The following is a 15,335-nucleotide window of genomic DNA, read 5'->3' as shown; positions in this document are numbered from 1 at the left end:
TAAAACCCTTTTTTTAACATGAAAAATGTTATTAGGAAAACATCCAAAGAAGAAGCATAAAAGTTATAAAAGACTTCAAATTAACATTTTGACAAGATAAATAAGAGTACAGAAAAAAGGGAGCCAGTATATACCATAAACAATTATGGCAACAAAAAGAAGATCACGAAACTAACAACGAAGTTTTTCTACTGATTTCACTGTCACTCTTTCTAATCATGCAAAGGAAAGGAAATCCAGTGCCTAGACACTATTTTGAAAAAATAAGAAACTTGCAAAAAAATATATATGAGGAAACTGATATGTATGAAGTAATAGAAGGCAGTTTCAGATCTGAGCCCCCCAATTTTTGACTGCTACTCTAAATGGCAGCTAAAAGGTATGTTCTGTATGTTTCAGTTGCCAAGTGAGTTTGCTCAACCCAGATCTAGTCAACTTGAAACAGATAGTAAATAGCAGTGACAAAATGCAATCATCAGCAATTTGTAGTCTTTATCACAGTAATATGAGAAAAAGGGTGGGAGAAGAGGGGGATACATATATGTGGGTATCCAAACAATTTGGATATTAATCCATGTTCAAAGCAAATACTGTAATTAAAATCCAGCAGAAGCCAAACTTTACCATTATAAAAACTAGCGATATATTTCAATATTTGCCACTAAACTTATCAACTGAATTACAAAAATACTGTCAGAAGAAAATAAAGAGAAACCATTTTTAAATGTATGTAGGACATGAATCTATATTACTATTCCTGCCTGTTGAGACAACATTGTTAGCTTACCAAGATTTGGTTATCAAATCTTCTCTTTAACAGAAACACATTGACGGCACTGAGAACGAGAAATTCCAAGTCACACTATTTTTTATTAAAATATGATGTCCTTATTTTTCATAATCAATCTCTTCATCCATTACATCATTTATTTTTGCTGTTAATCAAATGCCAAAGTACAGACTATTATTACAGGATTTGTTACATAATATTTATATAGTAGAACTGCTATATTTCACCTCTCCAAATATCTATAAGTTACCTTTAAAGCTTCTATGACAACATCTCTGGCTTCTAATTCACCTTCAAGGATACTGAAAAGTGTCAGTAATTCAACTTTGTTGAGTTTTTCGAGATTCATCTTGAATACCTGGAAAAAATATTGGAAGTTTAGTCAAACACTATTTGTACTAAGCCTATTTTAAAAATGCAATACAATACAAATGTTTCCTAAATACTACTCCTTTTCATGACCAGTGTAACTACTTGGAGAAAAAAACCCTAATAATTTACCATTTCTCATGTGCTCACAAAATGATGTATGTATGCTTTACTTGCTTTGGATAGAACACATGAATTCTTTTGGAAGTCAACATAAATATTTAAGATCTCTGCCACAGTGGACTCAATCTACATTTAAATGAATAATTTAAAATATATAAAGGGCTATAACGAAATCGGCAGACAAGACAAACCAATTCTTATACCACCTCAAGGTTTCTAAAAGCTATTTTGTCTTTTAGAAAAATAGTCTTTGCTGGAGCACATTTTATCTGAGAGAGAATTTATTGCATTCAAAGTGCTCCACAGTCACCATTAACTTTTTGCAAATATTTGCATTGTTCCATACAGACCCTGAAAAAATGAAAGTGCAGTTGTTTTTGCTTGAGGTGTAATACTTTTCTAGTTGCAGTGCTTTTAAACATAAGCACTAAACATATAAGAATATTAAAAGTATGGTTTCATTGATTTTTCCAATGAATTAAATAGATTACCATACAGAAGTTAGAGTAAAATATTAACTCAAATTTCAAATTCTGAAAGGCAGGGAGAGTAAAAGAATAATGGTCTCAGCAGATATTCTTCAAATGAAGCACATTATTACTCTTTTTACTATTGTGCCTATGTAAAATCCACTGTAACAGCACATTTGAAACTGTCATCATGCCAACTATTAATAAACAAATTGATTGTCTAGGCATAGTTGAAAAACTTTTTAATGAAACCTTTTATATACATATTTTAAGTTGTTACAATAGTTCAAACACATTCTACAATGAAATCATTTCTGTATAAAATAAATAGCAATACAAGCTGTATTAAAAAAAAACTTTTCAGCAGGAAAAAGGTTTTTTTAGGTTTTAGAAACTATGTTCCAAGAAATTTATAATTGTTAAAAAAATGATATGAACTTTTTAAAAAGAGTACTGTTACAGAAAGTTTTTAAAATTACTAGAAGACAATTAAAAATAAGAAACCACTCTATTTTTCACTAAGCAGTAACTTGCCAAGTAATTTAAATCAACAAATTAATGTATTTTAGATAGTTTCACTCTGGGAAAAACTCTTAAAAACAGTAAATATTTAAATATTTCAAAATACTGGTTGATTTCTTTTCAAAATGATAGCATTTGAAACTTGTGGTATACAAACACACAGTATCAATAATGTGTGTTTTATTCTACACACACATTAAAACAATCTTTTCTATGCAAGAAGTACAAAAATAAAATTGTGTATCAAAAACAGAAAACCCCACCAGCTCTTAACTGATATTAGAAAAATGAAAATAAAAACCACAGGACATATTTGAAAACCCCTGATGAAATGATGCTTCCAAAAATTAACATAAATAATATTAAAGATTTGTTTGTTAAGCATTACATTAACATTACCGGACAAAAATTCAAAATCACAATATTCATATATAAGTGTTAACAAGCCATAGAAGTAAGAAATAGCTAATATAAAACTATACTAACTACAATTTTTCTATTTATAAGTATCTTTGCTATAAAATACCCAACTGGGATTTATCTTAAATCTGTCCTGTTATTGAAACAAGGCTGCTTTGTACATAAAACTTTATTAAAATTCATTGTATCTAAATTACAGTGAAATGATCTGCTTGTATCTTGTGGTAAAACTTGCTCATATGGTATGACATTCATATGATACTGAATATGCAGCAGTGACGTGCAGTCAGGGGAGGCAGGAGAACCAGAGCCTCACCGCTCACATCATGAAAAGAAAAAAAAAATCTCCCCTTTTCTCTTTCATCTCTTTCTTGCTCATGCAAGCAAAATGCTGAGCTGCAGAGAAGAGCCGCAGGAAGAAGGGGAATGGGACCATGTGTGCAGGAGGCAGCCCTTCATGTTGGCTCAGGCAGGAGGGGAATGGGACTACGTGTGCAGGAGGCTCCTCAGGGCCAGCCTCAGATCAGCGTGAGCCACGGTTCCCTTTCCCTGCACACGTGGTCCCATTCCCCTCCTTTCTGAGCCAACATGAAGGGGACCGCGACAGCGCTAATCTGAGGCTGGCACTGAGGAGCCTCCTGCACACGTGGTCCCATTTCCCTCCTTCCTGAGCCAACATGAAGGGCTGCCTCCTGCACACGTGGTCCCATTCTCCTCCTCCTGTGGCTCTTCTCTGCAGCGCAGCGGAAGGAGTTGCTGTCCCCGCCACCGTGACCCTGGGGTATTTTGCTTGCCCAGCAAAGCACGGGGCAGCAGGGCGGCCCCTTGCTTTGACAGACTCCTCGTTTCCAATTGGGGTGGGGAAGAAATCCATCTTTTCTGTCCGGAATGCTTGGCTCGCTCCCCCCGCCCAACGCGATCTCCTTTCATTCTCCCTCTGCCTTATTCACTCATTTGGGCAGCAGAGAACGAAAGGAGATTGCATAGTTGAGGACAAAGGAGCCTGCAGCCTCCTTTATTCAAACATTCAGGGGGGGGGCTTTCTCGCGCACCTTCTTTCTCTGAAGCCGCGCCGGATTCAGCAAGCACGAGGCAGCACATGGCCTTGGGCTTGTGCAGCAGCCGAAGAACAGGAGGCGAGGATTCGGCTGCTGCACAAGCCCACGGGCATGCGTTGCCCTCTTCTCTCTGATAGCCGCCTGGTTAAAAAGGAGGAAGAGGCTCCGCTGGTTCGGAACCCATCCGGGAAGATGAGGAACGTGAGGGGGATCCCCCCCCCGCGGATTGGCTCTATTAGAGAGAAGAGGGCAGCGTGTGCCCGTGGGCAAGAAGCGCAAAGGAGGAGCAGAACAGCCTTAATCATGTCAAGCTGCCCAGAGAGAGGGGGGAGAGGCAGAGACAGACAGGCACACACACACACAGAGTGAGAAAGTTGTCAGTCCTCCCTTCATGATGATAATTTGATGACGTCACCAGCCTCACCAGCCATAAACCTCACTGCACATCACTGATATACAGTATAGATCATAACGTCTTTGTAAGTTTACAAATGTAGCTTCCTTCATCCTGATGAAAAGTCACCTCGTCTAATGAAATAGTTAGAAATAAGGTTTGCAATCTGAAGACTTAAAATAGTCTGTTCATTTATGCTGATGCCGGTAGTTTACTCATACTGAATTAATGTTTATTTGCAATAACACTGTAATTAACACAATCATCTCAAATACAGTCTTATTGAGTTTCATGGATTATTGGTATCAAATTGCATTTTAAACTGTTAATTTAGGATGCAATCCAATATCAATTTACCCAAGATATAGCCCTACTGAATTCATATTGCAATTTATTTCCAATCTGATTTTCCCCCTCTTATTTTAATAAGAAAATAATATAATTGCCGCATACATCCCACATAATACAAGAATATAACCAAATATATATACCATATATATTTGTGGATAAATCAATTTTTTGATAAACTAATCCTCAAATTGTGGATAAACTACATTGCATTTTTCATGGAGTTTTTTGGTTAAAAATGTAACAGCCTGTATCAGTGTGTGGGCTTATTGAAGAACATATATGGGGCATATGGTTACTTTAAAAATGAATTATCATATATATTTATGGGTGATTTGATTTTGGAGATGTATTCTGGTCACTAAAATTTTCAGCTTATCCACAATCACATACAATAGTCTTATGCTAAACAAATGATAACTCTTTTGAGGTTTTAATTTTTTCACATTTCTGGCAGTCTCTGACAGAATTCATATTTTTCACATGAAGAATTAAAAATATATATTTGCATAGGCATTAATATTTCCCTAGACCTATGAAGATACTTTTTAAACATAAAGGAAGCAGTAGCATGTGACAATTATTAAGTTCAAATAAATAAAATCTTTATTGAACTGAGCTCAACTTCAAGTGGCTTCATGGATATAATGATACAATATGGAAGTGGGTTGACACTACCTTCCTCTGGGAATTGAGTTTTAAGATTTCTTAATGGTCTCAAAAACAATGAAGTTAGCCTAAAGTTGTCAACAGTTCAGCCAAGGCTAGGGACCCCAATAAATACGTGTGTGTGTGTGTATGCACATAGTTTTATAGACACGTTTTTGCATTCTTTTACACACATTTTTAATAGCTTTTCTACTATTTGAATTTTTCCTGAAAGTTTCACATGCACTATTCCTTATGGATTATGTTTAAAGCTAAGAACTGAAAAGCTTGGTAAGATGTTTGATGAACAATCTAGCCGCAAACAGGTAAACTTTTTTCATTCATTCTCTGCCATTTGTCCTTTTTTCTCCCTCTGATTTTTCAGTTCTGTTTTGGGAAAAGCCAGCTGTGTTACCAAACCATAAATCTAAGCCACTGGAGACAGAGACTGCACATCTATGCAGCCTTTGAATTTAAATTAGTGATTGTTCTCAATGAAACCAAACACTACTTCATGAATACTCTGAACACAGGCTAAATGATACAACTTAGAAATACCCAAACTTTCCACAAATAATAAGCTGGTGCTGAAATGAAGAACTGCTTGAATTTTCTGACATATCCGTCCTGATTCATAGTATCAGATTTTTTTTTGTCTGTTTATACTAAGAATGGAAGTTGGACAGAATAGATTGTTATGATTTAAACAATAACACAGCATGAAGTAGTACGTTAGGGGGGGGAGAGAGAAAGTGAGAGAAAGAGAGAGGGAGGGAGAGAGAGAGAAATTTTTAAGAAGTGTTTTTTTCTATATGCTAAAAAATGGAAATTGAGAGAATGAAACTGCAGTGATTTGGTGGAATGACTTACTGCACTTCTGTTGTATTCTTTCCAAATACCTAGTTATTCACATTCCTTAGAAATCTGTCCTATTTTTTGCTGATTTACCTTTCTTCCTTGTGTTTCATGGCAGCAACAAGATACAATTTTTTCAAGCATTAATAAATAAAAAAGTTTTGCCAAGTTTCTTCCCATCTGATGGCTAATACAGTATCTTTATGGGAAATCTTATCAGCCTAATTTATTAACTAATATAAATTGGAAGCCATTGTATATATGCCAACTGTATATAAACCTGTATAATGTATTGTTGGTATAATAATTAAGGCTAGTGTAAGGATTCCTTTCAATTTAAACATTAATTTCACCTCTTACAAGCCATCCCATCAATTCAAATCTTGATAACATTAATTTTACATTATATCAATGTTTCTAGATTTGAAACCTTTTGAGAATCAAGCTTGCCTTTCAATGGCTTTTAGTATCCCATACTGTACCTATTTTCTAGGACTGTATATGAATCTGCTTTTTTTATCTATACTGACAGAAGAACATTTTTATTCTCCACTTAGAAATATACTTTTGGCAATAGAAAAAAGTACCTTTATTATAGAAATATAATCTATTCCTAGCTGGCTGGGAAAAAATGTATAGAAATAGAATTTATAGTTATTTTATATGCACACACTCTTTAACATTACATCTGAAACCTGTAACTAAATCTCCATTTGACAAACTAAATTGCTCATTTTGAAAATCCCCTTCATAGCCAGTGTGAGGCAGGGCACATGGATACAACAACATTGAAAGCTGAAAGAAACATGAAGAAATAACACATTCAGGATTATTTAGTGATGATCTCAATACTAAAATACTATTCTATTAAGGTATCACTAAATAAATCCTTGAATTAAAGATTATGTCTTGCATAAAACAAATCACTGTGTCTATTTGAAGTCCCTGTATATGTTTATAGATACAGGCAAATAATCATTTCAGCAGTTATTTGCCAGTGCTAAAAATCAGACACTAGACAGCATCCACCCCATTGACCCATGGGTTATAAAATGCATGATTAAATAAAGTATTGGAGAAAATTGATTTCAGACATACTGTACAAGCTGTATCAACATTAATATCAAACATTTCATCAGAATATGGAATACATATTTAAAATATGTAGCTAGATACATCCCTACCAGCAGTTAATTTTATTATTTCAAATTAAAAACTTTCAATATCCTATATCTTATTGCAGTAGCATCTTGATTTACAGACATTCAGAAAAAAGTTTCTGGTTTTTATTTTCTGCGCCCTTCTAGCTACTCAGCATACTTTCAACAACTACTAAGATAATGTATAATTATGTGCAAAGATACTGGACTTGATGATGACAAACTGATAAAAGCAATCAGAATTGTTTAATGAGTGCAAATATTTTTAATATGACTCAAATTAGCTTTTCTGTAAACACAGGAAGGTAATTTTCAAGTTTGATGTAATAGTTTTAAGCAAGCTAGTTTCTTTTTCTTTCTTTTAAAGAAAACACATATTTCCATGTACGTACCCTATGATGGTATATGGCTATCTACACAGTAAATGATTAAATATTATTTTTATTACGAAAACAGCATAACAGCAGGAGGCTATTAAAAAAAATAACCATGGCATTTCTCAAATCTTGAACAGACATTGGTTATATGGTGCAAAAAGAAACCCAAAGCAGTCATCTTATAAACTAGATAAAAATGAAATAAACTCAAAAATATGATTTCCTGGGTCCAGACTGTTTTCCCGAACAAGACTGACCGTGTATAAATACTACCTTTCTCCTTCCTATGAATAAGTACCTCCAATCTATTTCCTGAGGTTATTCAGACGCATCTATCCACACTTCGCTGTTTAATTTTCGCCTTTAATAACTTAACCTTAATAACTACATATACTTCTCCATTTCCGGAGGCATCTTAAAAACTTGCCCGGCCACAACAATGCCTCCTGATCCAGAGAAACATTTCGCACCGCAGCATCCCTGGGTCTTATAATGCGAGTAACAGGTTCAGCAGCATTTGCCTAATTTAACTCCCAGAAGGAATTGTGAAAGCAGCCGAGCCAAGCCTAAGAAATTAATCTACTCGATCCCCGCCCTTATCGCCCAACTATTAGATTCTCACGGCCACTTCACATCTTATATACGGCTAGATATCGATCTGCCCGCCCGGTGACTTAAAACGCTCGGCTGGGTTGGTTTGCTTTCTAAGCTTCAGATTTCGTAGCCCCGTTTCTATACAACAGCAGGGAGGGAGGCAAGCGTCCCCCCCCCTTTTAAAAAAACAAACCCAAAACGGAGCGATTTCACTTACTGCCGTCCGCGAGCCTGAACACGCTTCCTTTGAGCCCCCTCTGTGAAGCCCCTCACCTTCTCTCTACCCGCCCAGGCCCTCCTCGAGCCCCCATCGCCTTCACCCCTAATGCATCAGCCTCCAGCCTGACAAAACTCCAGCTCCCAGCGCTGCGACGGCGGCTACCGCGACAATAGCCCGCGGTCCTCCCGAGTCTGAAGCACGTCGGCTGTCCCTCCCTTGCGTCCCACGGTTCTCGGGCAGAGGGGCCCTTCCGCCAACGGGCCTCCAGGGGGCTCCCGCTTCTCCTCCGTCCCCCTTGCCGGTTCCCAACGGCACAGGCGCGCGCGCGGGGATGCTCCGACGCGCCACTGCCCGCCGAAGGCCCCGAAGTTGCCATATCAGCTCCGATCCGGCGTCGACTTACCAGGAGCTCGGCCAAACGCCCGCAGCCGTCGTCCTCGCCGCCACCGCCTTCGTCGCAGCCAAAGCCAACGTCCCCACTCAGCCCCACTCTCCATCCAGCCTTCTCGAGCGGTCCAAGATTGACGTCTCCCATCACCAACCGATGTCCAGCGAAGCCGAGGCACTCGGCCAATCGGCAAAGGAAGGGGCGGACACGATAAAATAGTCAGGCCCTTCAACGTTTTTTCTACCCAATCAGAAGCTGGGATCGGTGGTTTTTTTTTTTTTTTTGAGGAGGGTGTGTACGTCGGTTTCCGAACGGGCTTGAAAAAAAAAACCCTTTTGTTCGCCGTGGTTGAAGTAGTAGTAGATAGAGCGGAGTTCTGATTGAGACGTCATTTCCGGAGAAAGGTTTTCGCGCAGCCGAATTAGCTGAAGCGGGTTTAGGCTTTTTCAGGCGTTCGATCGGACGTTTTCTTGAGTTGGTTTTGAAATTTTGCCGTCGAGATAAATGCCGGTGAAGCGAGATGATGTCGCGCTTTAGAGTATTGCAACTTTTATTCCTTTTGTTGAGACTTCTGAGCTTCTTGGTGGATTCCTGCTTGTAGACTCCTAATAAAAGTGGTTCCAGTTTATTTTAGAGCAAATTGTTTTAAACGTGGATTTTAAAAAAGTCTTTGAGTGTGTGTGTGTGTATGTTTGTATCAATATATCTAGTTCATGTCCTTTTAACGGTCTCATTTATGATGCTGATAACTAAGGGAAAAATATTTGGAAGTGACTTTCAAACTACAAAGATAAAATACGTTAGCAGAGGTACTGATGTAGACTAGAGCAGGGTTTACTCCCCTCTTCAGTGCGCTTGTTTTGATGGTTTGTTGTCAGAAAGCAAACATGAAAAATCCCACACAACGGGTGTCTTTCCAGTTACCTCCAAAGGACCAGTGGTCCATGGTGCATGGGCAGCAGCAATTTCAGTGTATTCTACCTTAATTCAAAAGGATAAAGGGGAATCTTCGCCTATGGGCTTCCCTTTGACCTATATAGAATCTATGCATCTCTGTTGCACAGATGGAATTCCCTTTCAAGGTGGTTTGAATGGTAAATCATCTTAATCCCATGTAGATGGAATTGTAGTTGAGATCATTTTTAAAGAGTTTCATACCTGTTAAAAATAAGATATATGCTGTTGGATTAAACAACATTGCTTTTTATAATTGAACAAATGCTAGAAAAATTGTAGCATTTTGGGGGATGCAGATCACACTATCAACATTGCCATGTTATGGACAGAACCTAGATTGTGTTATGTTCATACATTGACATGAAATCATAATGTCACTTCTTTGCTTTTGCTTAGCATATTCTGTAACATTAGTGAAGGAAAGAATTTGCCATTCAATCTTCCCTCACATTCCAACTTCCCAGCTATTTCCAGGGGAAAAGGTGAGGAATTGCACTAAACAAAAGATTGACAAAGAGGTGGAGACTGGGCAAAGGTAATAGCCCATCCAGATAAGCTAAATATACCATATATTAACACCTCTGTGTGGCTGCCTCCTCCAGCTGCAATGTAAATTAATCAGGAAACCAGTTGATAGGGTAAAATCCTACACGCTCAGCAAGGTGCCTAACCGCCATCTCCTTTTGGCCATCCAATTAATTATATGGTAGCTTTCAATAATTCCTAGTGGGCGGTCACTGTTTCTGAGAGGAACAAAGGAAAAGGTATAAAGGTAATCACTTGATAACTGTAACTCTGTTTGCAATCTTTGATTCCTCTACTTACGTTCTTGAATAAACATTGCCTCTGCTCCAAGCAACTTGCCTGTATATTCTTTGGATGACCCAGTCTGGTTCTGAACTCAGGACTTTCATCTAACAGTAGCTGTTGCAATTTGTAAATGAAGATTTATTATTACTATAAATACGTTAAAATAATTTATAAAATTATTACTAAACTCTTTATTAAGGCATGGGAGTTAGTTACTTGAGGGACCACCTTTCTCCAGTTATATCTACCCATTCTATCAGGTCCAAGCTAAGTGCTGTATTGCAGTCCCATCAGTCAGGAAGTGTCATCTGGTGAGACCCAGAAAGAGGGCTTTTTCTGCTATGGTACCTACACCGCCTCATTCCCTGGAGATTAGATTGACCTTAACTCTGTTGACTTTTTGCAAGGCCCAGACGTTGGGACCCAGGAATGTGATAGAACTAGCGCAGTTGCTCTACTAAAATTGTTTTGATGAATGGGATTATCTTGGTTGTGAGTTTTATGTTTTTTTAATCCTTTTTATATGCTTACATACTGGTTTCTTTGGTTTTTAAATTGGTGTAGTGTTCTTGTGTTCTGTTTTTAGATTTGTTTTAATTGTAAGCCATCCAGAGTCATAAATGAGATGGGTGGCTATGTAAATTTGAAAAGAAAGAAAGAAGAAGAGAAAACCCAACAATAGTATTTATTTAAGAAGTCATTGCCAAAATAAACCATAACTTAGTATGAAATATGTATCTCCTCATGTATATGGTAATGGGGTCACAGATGTCAAATATTTTTGTAATCCAAAAGCATGCACATTTTCAACCAATGATAATTGAATCAGAATGAAACCAATGATATCATGACACAAACTCCACCCTTAAGTATTTGTGTCCTGATACCTCAGGGGTGTCAAACTGGTGGCCCGTGGTCCAGTTGTGTCACATGCAGGCCACGTCCATCCCAGCTCCGCAAAGAGAAAAACGTTGTGAAATGTCACGTGATGGCAACATGATGCTCTGAATTTGACACCCATGTGATACCTGATTTACCTATAACAATAGAAACCCTTTTGTTAAGAGTACAGGAGGATAGTTGAAGTGAGATCTTTTTCAGGCATACCTGTAGTTGTCAGGAGCTTTCTACCTTGTAATACACAAGCCCTTGCACAACAGTATGACTGGTATATCTTGTTAGACAACATATACTGTTCATATTTCAGACATTTGTATATTTTTCTTCTGCCCTCTTGAATATTGAATTATGGGTGGAGTTAACATTCTTCAAGACCAATATTTATGTTTGTTTTTTCCTTCTGTTCATCCCTGTCCAATTTCTGAGGACTACCTGGAAAAGACCCTGCAATTTTCTTGGAAAGGTTTTTCAGAAATGGTTTGTTGTTGCCATTTATTTGATTAGCTAGAAGTATTCAAAATATTAATGTCTGGTTATGGACTGTAGAAAAGTGTACAACCTGACTTAATTCTTGTTGTGGCTTCTGAGAAAACAAACTTGTTTGCACTGCCTGTGTAGCTGAGATAGAAAGGTTGGAGATTTACATAACATGTAAATCCTTCACCCACACACAGAAAATGGATGTTGACATTAGAAATTTTCCAGAATATGTAGAAGTATGACTTCATATTCTGAAGACACTGCTGTTGTCCAAATTATAAAAATAAAACAATGTTTCTTAAAATTCTTTCATATGAATATGTGGTCTCATGACTGCTAGCAATGTATTTCTTCAAGGGCCCATTGACTTAATTTCTTTCAAGCAATGAAAACAAGTTCAAAAGCAACTATATCATTGGCGTGAATATAAGCTTTAATTACATTTTTAATCAAGTTTAAAGAGCCTTAATTTCTATAAACATACTGCTTGGGTTCAAGGTAAAAACAATTCCAAGGCACCTTAATCATGGATTATAAATGTATCTAGAAGAAATAACATTCTCTGGATAGTGCATCATTTTTTAAAAGAAAAAGTTCAATTTTGAAGTATACCCAACATTTATAGTCATCTTGCATAAGGAGCTGTTTTATTCTGTGTTGGACACTTTGTTCTTGGGGCAATAGTGATGGTTCAGATTTCATAGCATCATTTTCCCTGCAATCTGACCTGGAAATGTCAAAGTCTGCATAAATGTGTGCATTTCTACTGAACTACCATTTTTCTAAATGATAGAAGTTTGCTTTGTATTTATATATTTGGGAAATATCTAAATGGAAACTTAAATCCTATATAAACATATGTAGAAATAAAATATTCTTAATACCATCACAAAATAGTCCAAAGCCTGGATGAGACAGGAGGGTAGGCATCAGAGTCTTTGACAAATCACCCGAGATTTCAATGTCACATCATTATGCATCAAGCCCAACACAACACTCGAAATTCAGACATGTGAGATGCTGCACACTGGACAAAGTGGCAGATGAGATGCTAAACCGTGGATCCTACGATATGGCAAAAATAATGCAAAGAACAACAAGAATACCATCACAAAATAGGAAATACAATATCCATAAAGGGAACAAAATTAACATTGCCTTGCTTATAATTTGTATAAATATGTATAAATATTTAAAATACGTGCAAATACTCTGTGAATTATGTAAATCAGCCAAAGAGTGTTGGCTGGTGGGGAATAGAAGCATGGCTTTTTTCTCAGTGGCCCCTGCTCTAGGGAACATCCTTCCTTTGGATATTAGAATCTCCCATCCTTATTAACCTTTTGTAAGGATCTAAAAACCTGGCTATGTTCCTGATGCTTGGGCACTGAATGGTCCCATTTCCTGATTGTATTGCTAACTGGCAAGTATCTTGGCTGCTATGTATATTTATTTTGGATTTTTTTTTATTCTAAAACGGTTTTAGTATTTTTGATTATAATGTATTTTTTTAACTGAGTCATTGACTGAGGTGGGTGGCTATAGAAATTGATTGAATGAATAAATGAATGAATACATAAATATACATATTTAGTGCAATTTATACTGAAATACATTTCACTATATGAGGACTATCAACAGGTGATCTCTATTCCGTTTGGTATCCACCTACTAATGGTTGAAGGGCTACTTCAAATTTCAAGCCATTCTCCCTCAATCTTTTCTTAATTTTTGAAGTGGAATTGTAATGAACAACTGGACTGTGCAAAGCTTCGAAGGGGACATTTACTTTGTGAAGCAATCCATATGACATAGTCACATAACATAAAAGTTAAGTTTAAAGTAACTAGTTTTATACCAGATATAAATAGTACTTTCAAAGCACATTACTAACTCACTAATCAGCCACTATTAAACCCATATGTGCCACTTGTTACAGCATATTGAGTATATTGTTCACCATTTAAATGATTTTGCCAATAATTTAATAGAGCATAATCCAAACTCTTTTCAATGTTTCATCCTTTGCAATTACACTTTTCTGATTATAGACTTGATAGGTGGTTGTGTAGATAGAAAGCTGTAGGTGTTCAATTTCTTGGAATCATTCAGTTCAATTATTTAATCAGTCAACTTGTCTTACCTGAAAGCATATTTAAAAGGCATGCATTTTGATTTAACATGAGTTTTATAATTTAAAAACACAATGATTGTCCTTATGCTACAATCTTTAAGAATCATGTTTTAAGATTTGAAGAGCTCAACTTCAGATCCAGAAAGCCTGAAGTAAACATTTAAATCACAGGTGGTCATATACGTAGCATAATTCTCAGTATGTTTACTGGAAATAAATCTAATTTCTGGACTGGCCTTCCTTTCATGGTATAAGTATCAGTATATGCATAGGAGTAAATTACATTGCAATTAGTGTTGCTGATTCCTTAGCTGATTCCTTCCTTCCTGAAGTGGGGCACATGCACAGTTTCTTTTTATTAAATGAAATTCTCAAGCCTATCAGTTTCAAAAGCATTTGTGGTAATATGCCGTCAGGCTGACAAACTGATTGTGGTTTGAACAAATCTACCTTTCTTCTCAAATGTCAGGAAAATCCAACATTGTAGTTATTTGCCAAGCAGACAGCTTTTAGATGATTGACCCCAATTGGATTGATCCGATTGGGGTGAATTGTAGGGGTGAATTGTACTTTTATCTAGCTTTGGCTTTTATTATATTTTGTTCTGTATAATGCTTTGTCTTGTATTCGTATTTTGATGTGATGCCATGGATAATGAATAATGTATTATTATGTTTCATCAAGTTGATTCTTAGCAACTACATAGATAGATTTTCACATGGATGACCCTAATATGTCCCTAACATGGTCCCTAAGGATATTCAATAGTGTATCCATTGCCATTTCAATTGAGTCCATCCACATTGCTCCTGGTTGTCTTCTCTTTTCTTTCACCTTTCTCAGCATCAGGGTCTTCTCCAGATAATTTGGTCTTCACATAATATATCTGAAGTATGATCATTTGAGCTTGGTCATTTGTGCTTCCAGTGATAGTATTATCGCAACCATCTAAATAGTCTATTACTTGCAATAGGCCAGTGATGGCAAAGCTTTTAGACACTGAGTGTCCAAACTGCGCGTGTATACAAACTGAAAGGTGAGTATGCGTGGACATGCATGCACAGACACGTGTTCATGCACAGCAGAGACCCAAAACCAGTTGGCCGGCAGGAGGCGGGGCATCCCAATACTGGCAACACAGCAAGAGGTAAGATCTTTTTGTTTCATGAGCTTCTGTTTCGTCGTTTGCAGTGAAATAGAAGCTCACGAAAGAAACACCACAGAGATCTGACCTGGGATGACGGTGCATGTGCCAGCAGAGAGGACTCTGTGTGCCACCTCTGGCGCATGTGCCATAGGTTTGCTATCATGACAATAG

At 37.1% G+C, this 15,335-nt stretch overlaps 1 protein-coding gene across 3 annotated transcripts in view; it reads right to left on the bottom strand.

Annotated features, from left to right (window-relative positions):
• CTTNBP2NL (CTTNBP2 N-terminal like) overlaps window positions 1–9,404 on the bottom strand; it is a 33,005-nt gene extending 23,601 nt beyond the window's left edge. The window contains exons 1-2 of one of the 3 annotated variants that reach the window (XM_081947262.1): window positions 8,752–9,404; window positions 1,041–1,148 (exon numbers count right to left, since the gene is read on the bottom strand). In XM_081947262.1, coding sequence (XP_081803388.1) covers window positions 1,041–1,148; window positions 8,752–8,883 — 240 coding nt within the window. In that variant the 5' untranslated portion in view covers window positions 8,884–9,404. Of the gene's footprint in view, window positions 1–1,040; window positions 1,149–8,345; window positions 8,386–8,751 lie in introns of those variants that run through there. The other 2 variants (XM_081947260.1, XM_081947261.1) reach the window with 2 other exon arrangements.
• Between the last annotated feature and the right edge of the window lie 5,931 nt (window positions 9,405–15,335).

The sequence above is a fragment of the Natrix helvetica genome (genome assembly GCF_964273705.1).
Source record: "Natrix helvetica genome assembly, chromosome: 3".
In the NCBI taxonomy this organism is placed as follows: domain Eukaryota; kingdom Metazoa; phylum Chordata; class Lepidosauria; order Squamata; family Natricidae; genus Natrix; species Natrix helvetica.
The sequence above is the reverse complement of the archived record's forward strand: the minus strand, read 5'-3'. Positions and strand labels throughout refer to the sequence as shown.